Source organism: Gavialis gangeticus, unplaced genomic scaffold (genome assembly GCF_001723915.1).
Source record: "Gavialis gangeticus isolate Ggan-Ray unplaced genomic scaffold, GavGan_comp1, whole genome shotgun sequence".
Lineage (NCBI taxonomy): Eukaryota > Metazoa > Chordata > Crocodylia > Gavialidae > Gavialis > Gavialis gangeticus.
The window spans coordinates 6,099,609-6,106,740 of record NW_017728995.1 but is presented as its reverse complement, the minus strand read 5'-3'; the positions used below and the strand labels follow the sequence as shown (position 1 = coordinate 6,106,740).

Here is a 7,132-nt window from a genome sequence, read left to right as displayed (position 1 = left end):
CCATGATCCAGCCCACTACATTTTAGGCATGTGTATAAAGACCAGTGTCATTTTGTTGTTTCTCCATGGATACTCATAGGGAGGGCAACCTAAACAGAAAAGCAGAGGGATAAAATATCCTCTCTTAGACTGCCTTTCCTGTAAGCAACAGGAAGACAAGGAGGGGAAAGGACTGAACGATTGACTGAGGAAACAGGGAAGTTCCCCTCACTCGAAAAAAATCTAAACATTTAACCAATTTCAGGTTGAATAAAATGTTTCAGGCAGACCCCAAGTGAAATTTCTGTTCACTCCTCCATAAATTCCTCCAAACATTTGTCTTGGGTCCACCTGAACAGGTTCTTCTCCACTCCTTTAGTCCAGCCACCAAACCAAAAAATCTGCTATTTGTCCATATCTACCTAAATAAGTGAACCAAATTTTGTGTCACTAGATCCTTGGAAACAGGATCTGCAGATGCTCAGTTTTCTGTAGCTAGATCCTGTCCTGAAACCTTGAACTATTAGTGTCTGAGTGGCTTTTATGTGAGCTAGAGCTGGTCCTCTAAGAGGAAGGAGATGTACGAATTAAGCAGGACCATAGGAAAGCAGGGCTGGAAAGGACCTCACAAGGTCATTCAGTTTGGCTCCCAGCTCAAGGCAGGATCATCTCTGAATAAATCATTCCAGCCAAGTGTCTGTCCAACCTCCTCTTGAAAACTTCCAAGGATAGAGATTCCCCAACTTCTCTAGGTAGCCTCTTCTAATGTGTCACCACCTTTATAGTCGGAGAGTTCCTCCTAATCTCCAAGCTAAAATCCTCTGCTGTAGCTTGAGTTTATTGCGCCTAGTCCTATCCCCTATAGCCAACGAAAACCCCATCTCCATTCTCTCTGTAATCTTCCTTCAGGTATTTGAATTCTCACTCAGTCTCTTCTTCTCCAGACTAAATAATCCTAGTTCTTTCATCCTTTCCTCATAAGTCTTGCCTCCAAGGCCCCTAATAATTTTTCTTGCTGTGCGCTAGTCTCTTTCCAATCTGTCTACATTCTTAATGTAGAATGGGACCCAAAACTGGAGACAACAAGGCCTCACCAATGCTGAATAGAGCAGAAGAATTATTTCCCTCAGTATGCACATGACACTCCTGTTGTCATGTAATAACAACAATACAACCTAGTGTGCTGCTGGCTTTTCTTGCGACAAGACCGCACTATTGGAACGTTGACTGAAGGATCTTTTGGTTAATTTCTTGGTATGAAATTAAACTTGAGATCCCTGGTCTATAATAAAAAGTGAAGGATTCCGTTTTGCTCTAAACTGCCAATAGTGGAGAGTAGAGGGGCATGAGAAAAGCTCCATTTCTTCACAGAGGCCAGTCAGGATGCCAGGGACGAGCAACCTCTTCTTTGAGTATGGGCAAGGCATGGACAGGAACTTGGCTCCATCCCCTCCACCATTGGCCAGAGGAGCAGAGTTATTCCTTTTATGTGCCTGAAACATAACAATAGCAGCCACTTCCCCAGAGAGCCGGTGGGGAAACCAGGTAATGAATTATGATTTTCTGTGCCCAGGCCTGCTGCTACATTAGCAGAGTTGCACACTGCTCTCTGGGTTGCCATTTCACAGCTGACATGTTCTGAATGAAGTACGTGATCTTTTAATTAATATCTGAATTATTTTTTTTTATTAAACCATGGGATTAAGAGCGTTTGTTCCAGTAAAAGCTTTTTCTTCACGTTTTGGATCATATGCTGTTAATCATCATTAAGCTACATGCAGACTTCTAATTTATTTGCGACATTTCTTTCCCTATATTAATAGTGATAGGGCCAGGGTAAGTTTTGTGAGGAATACAACCAATTTGTTTATATTTGCAGACTAGTTCATTTCTTCCCTTTAAGAATAGGGCTCCAAAGAGTTTTCTGTTTTCACAGCGTGAATCCTGGACCAGGTTCTCAGAAGGTGGAAACTGACAAAGAAGTCATGGAGTGATCCCAGCTCAGGATCTGGCTCCAGATCTTCCACTAAAAATATATTAGTTTATATTCAAGTATAAACAGGACTTCATTTGAAACTTCCAGGCAGCATATGACTTTCACCTTTGCAAGCATGATGGCACTCATGCAAACCATATATAATTAGGGGTCTACTCAACCAGAAGAGACATACCACTGATTTTGTGGGCAGAATGTGGGGCCAGTCACCATTTTTGTGAATTTATCATGGTGTTGTCCCCCTCTCATGCCTCTCATTGGCTGAGAGGCCTCAGTGGCCCTGCTTCCTACTGCTGATTGGTGGAGACAGCTGTCCATCAAATCTCCCCCCCCACCCCACCAATGATTGGTGCAGAGGGGCTGCACTGCAAAACAGGCAGCCCTCTCAGCCAATCAGCACTGAAGGGCAGGGTTGGCAGCCTTCTTGCCTCTTCCCTTGTGTGCTGGCAGCCTCCTCCCCTGCCCTTTCCCTCTTGGCAGGCTGTGCAGCCAGGAGGCCTGCTGGCTCCCTCTGGGAAGCCAGCATTTTATTTTTAGTATTTTTTTTTCTTGTGGATTTCACAGACATCACCCAATTTTGTGATCTGAGTAAGTCCCTATATATAATCCAGTCTGGACAAAGAGCACCTCATGTGTCGTAAGGACAGCAAAGGCTAAAAGGCCTTGCGGAAGTGATTTATGCATTTTTTGGGATTCAGTCCTGTACATGGAAGGTAGGGCTGGGCAAAATAGCACTGTTTCGTTTCTACTTCCATTTTGCTGTTTCGACGGGACATGTTTTGTTTCAAGTTTCATTTTGTTTCGAAAGGCTGTTCTGTTTCGTTTTGTCTACACTGTTTTGCTGTTCCAACGCTGTTTCGATGTTTTGCCCATAGGCTATAACGGGAAAGCATAAAACTGCCTATAACTTTGTCATTCTTTGGCAGATTTGGATGCAAACAGCAGGGACGGTAGCCCCTTCTGAGGGCATGAAGCCTGACAAGTTTCAAGGAGATAGGTGCAGGGATTTCTGGGAAACTGCACCTCAAGCTGCTGAAGAGCAAAACTTGTGTCACGTGTGTTAAGCACAGCAGGGTGAAAACTGCAGGCATGGTATCCCCTTCTGAGGGCATGAAGCCTGGCAAGTTTCAAGGAGAGAGGTGCAGGGGTTTCTGGGAAACTGCACCTCAAGGTGCTGACAAGCAAAACTCGTGACGTGACTGTGTGTGTGTTAAGGCATGCCTTCACTGGTGCTGGGACATCTATACAACATGGTAGTGTCCCCCAATGAGGCCTCCTCAGCCTGAGTCTGTTCCTCAGTCCAGTCCACCACTTTAAATGGCAACAGGTAATAACTTAGTAAGTAGCACAGTAGCACCAGCAGCATCACAGACAATATCAGAGCAGTCCTTCCCTGCTCTTCCCCCATCTTCTCCTTACTTTCTTTTTCCCTGCAGGCAAGCCCCACTTCAGTTTTGAAACTTGAAATGCTTCAAACTTTTGAAACATTTCAGCTGCCCTTGTTTCATTTCAAGGCTGTTTTGAAGCCTTTTGTTTCATTTCGATTTCACTATTTTGAGCTCGAAATGAGTTGAAACAGCATTGAAATGAAACAGCCGGTGAAATTTCACAGAGCCCTAATGGAAGGAGTCCCAGTTCACTTCTAATTTTCAGCAGGGAAGAATGCCACCCTTACAATCCTGCCTGAGAGATGGGAGATGAGAAGAAACTCAGAGGTCCCAGCCTCTCCTCTAGGAATGCGAAGTTCCACAGGGAGCATTTTTTTTCAAGGAAGACCTACATTTATTAAGGTGAATGGCAAGACTTGAAGTGGAACAGAACTCTCCTCAAAGTAGGATGCCACATGGAGGCTGTGAAAAACTTTCACAATCACCTAATTCTCACAACTTAGGGGCTGGGCCAGTGCTGCTGAGAAGCCCACAGTCTACAAACCCAGGCCAGGTCTGGTGTTCTGTGTGATTTGGCTGAACCTTAAAAGTTCATTGTGAACCACTGCAAAAACGGAGCAAAAGGAACAAATCACATTAAACACCATGAAGTATCACCCCTGCAGTTTCTGGTACACTGTCCCCCTGGGTACAATTCAGTTCTAATTTCACAAAGTTTTGGAGGACACCCTAAACAACTGTAAGCATCTGGATGCATAAAACTGGGCTACAGTTCAAAAACCTACTAGAAGGCTGGGAGAAAAAAGGTATCGTTTTGTAAGTGCATTTGTACCATCAGGGTGGCACTGAGCCTAAAACCACCGCTCACATTGGCTGCATGACACTGCACAGAAGGACCAAGTTGGGTGGCTTCCTCCAGTCTGCAGGGCTGTTTGCTCTGGAGTTAGAGCTTGTTACCAAGTGAGGTACATTGTATGCCTAAAGCAGATGACCATTTTCTGGGGAATCCTAGCACCCTAATCCAGTGCTTTGCAGGTTACATTTACACACCAAATGGGCCAAATTCTATTGTCAATAAAACTACTGCTTGTCAGCAGGAACACCATAAAAGCCCAGATTCAGAGCAGAACGACTACCTATTTGGCAGCTCTACTTGTTTAAAAGGTAAACAAGTTACCCTGTCTAAAGCTATAGTTAAGAAATACTGTAACACTCTCCAATACACTTAGCCATGCAGGCAGAGACTTACTTTCCAGCTGCATACACCTCTGCTGTATCAAAGAGATTTACTCCACTCTCATAAGCAATGGTCATTAGTTGTTCAGCAACCTTTAGAAAAGAGAGAAATAAGGTTAGCCACATAGATGGAAAACTTCCTACAGCACCACTCACCCTCTGACTCAAGGACCAGGGCAATGGACTCGATGTAACAACAGGGTCACTGTAGCTCCACGCATCCACCAAAACCAGTTAGCAAAGTAAGTACATGCCTGTTCTCAGTCACAACTAGGAACACTGCCATGAACACATTTGTTCCAGGACAGGCAGGTCTGTGGTAATATCTGACTTATTCTGGAACTTTTCTATGTATTGTTATAGCCAAAACAAGATTATCTGAATCACAGTTAATTAAAAAACCTGTTATTTAAAGGCCTGATACCTCCCTCAAGGGCATTTATTTATTTTTGGACATACAACACCCTAATCTGACTCCCTTGGCACATTACCAAGAGCTCTATACCTCTTCAGAGATCCCTCTATTCTAGTTAGGGGAAAGAAGGTCTTGGGCTGTGACACATCAGTAGGGAAAGTCAGCTGCACAGCCAAAGCATCCCTCCCACCACAGTATTTTGCTTCCTTCCCATAGACAGTTAAATCCAGGCGCTGAAAGAGTGTCTACCAATATCAAAAGTCACAGATGCATGAAACATCAAGCACTTGGGACTGAAACCAAAGATAGCTTTACAAATCAATCTTAACATTTGTAACTAGGTAGAAAGACTTGTTATTAGACCCTTTAACTTGCTTTACACCAGCCAGCAGAGAAGACCATAGAAAATACCCCTTTAAATCAGGGGTGTGCAAAATACAGCCCACAGGCCAGATCCAGCTCACCAAGGGATTTATTCTGGGCCGCAGTAGGTCCCTTGGTGCTACCCAGCCCAGTCATCAGGGGCAGGCTGGGTTGTGGCACGTACAGCTAGTCCTGCCACCCCAACCCCACTGAACGCTTGGGATGGCAAAGTGGCCAGATTCACTTCCTGGCAGCCCCTGCAGCAGCAGCTTCTTCTTAGCTGCTGCTGCTGGATCCAGCCTGCTGCCCAGGTACCCTGGCCCATCCACTCTTCACCCACGCCTGGGGGCAGGACCATATGGGCAGGGTATGCGGCCAAGCAAATGGGATGGGGCTTTGGGTGGGCATGGAGCTATGTCCAGGAGCGGGGTGGGCAGAAGGCACCAAGATCTCAGGGCAGTGATAGCATGGGGCTGGTGCCCAGGGCAGAGCCGCAATTTGCTGCCCACACATCTGAGTGATGGGCACCGGTTCTGCAGGCACGGATGTGCTCGGTCCAGATCATGGCTCTGGCTCATGGCCTGGCCCCATGATCCTGGCCCCATCCCCATCTGCCTGTCCCACCCCTGGATGCAGCTCCCCACCTGGCTGCACATTCTGCTCACACAAATCCTGGCTGGTCTCCATGCAGACCCTGGGATCAGAGGGTGGTGACAGTGTGGGGCTGGGGCCTGGGGCAGAGCCACAGACTGCTCCCTGTACATCCCTCTCTGTAGAACTGGTGCCCATTGCAGGGATGTGAGGGGAGTGGATTGCAGCCCTGCCCCACGCCCCAGCCCTGAGCTATCACAGCCTTACAATCCCAGCCTCAGCCCCACCTGCCTGTCCTGTTCCCAAATGCCACTCCTTGCCCACCCACAGCCCCATCCCAGCCACCTGGCCAAGTATGGAGCAGAGACACTTAAGGAGTTCTGATGAGCTGCAAGGGGGTGGGGAGGGGAGGGTGTTGACCTGGTGCAGGGGTGGGGGGAGCAGTGGGCTCACCCAGTCCATGACAGCCCACCAGAACTCCCTAAGTGGCCCTTGGACCAAAACAATTGGCCACCCCTGCCTTAAAGGCTAAGGAACTCTAGCCCTGGAGCTCTTAGTAGTCTCTGTGGGGTGATGGGGCTTAACCTTTCCACTCACAGCATTGACCCTCAGCACAGTCCATCCCAAATGCAAGGACACAATTTCATAGCCTCGTTATCAGTACAACCCCTTCTAGCACAACACTGGGGCACTGGTTCACCATTGAGTTAGGGAGTAAAATAAATGTAATGCTTTTCACACCAATCACTGCAGTGCCTCTCAAAAGAATGCCCCAACCACCCAACTGGCTTCCTCAATTTGATAGGACCACATCACAAAATATTTTGGCTGCAGGTATCAGACATGGCAATAGATGGAGCCATTTTTGTTTGACCTGGGTATGTTCCCTAACTGTGCTATGGACCTTATACAAATCATCAGAATGTGAGCTCATCATTTTGTAAAGCACCTGCAACGCCAATGTAGTTCCCCTGTGAGTAAACCTGGCCCATTGAATGAACCTAAAATGGCACTGTGGAAATTGCCTAAACCAGGGTTGTCCAACTTCTGTGTGGCTGGGAGCTGTAGACCTCCAGGCACACACCACGTGGAAGTGCATGCTACACTGCTCAGGCCTCCCGCTGCAGGCACTCCACTCCACTACACTACACCACACCACACTGC

The 7,132-nt window shown here is 46.9% G+C and overlaps 1 protein-coding gene across 2 annotated transcripts in view; it reads right to left on the bottom strand.

Moving 5' to 3' along the window:
- The window catches only part of KCNAB1 (potassium voltage-gated channel subfamily A member regulatory beta subunit 1), a 332,521-nt gene that overhangs the window by 65,766 nt on the left and 259,623 nt on the right, over positions 1-7,132 (bottom strand). For both annotated transcript variants that reach the window (XM_019503186.1, XM_019503185.1), the window contains exon 4: positions 4,613-4,692. In XM_019503186.1, the coding sequence (XP_019358731.1) occupies positions 4,613-4,692 (80 nt within the window). The remainder of the gene's footprint in view (positions 1-4,612; positions 4,693-7,132) is intronic.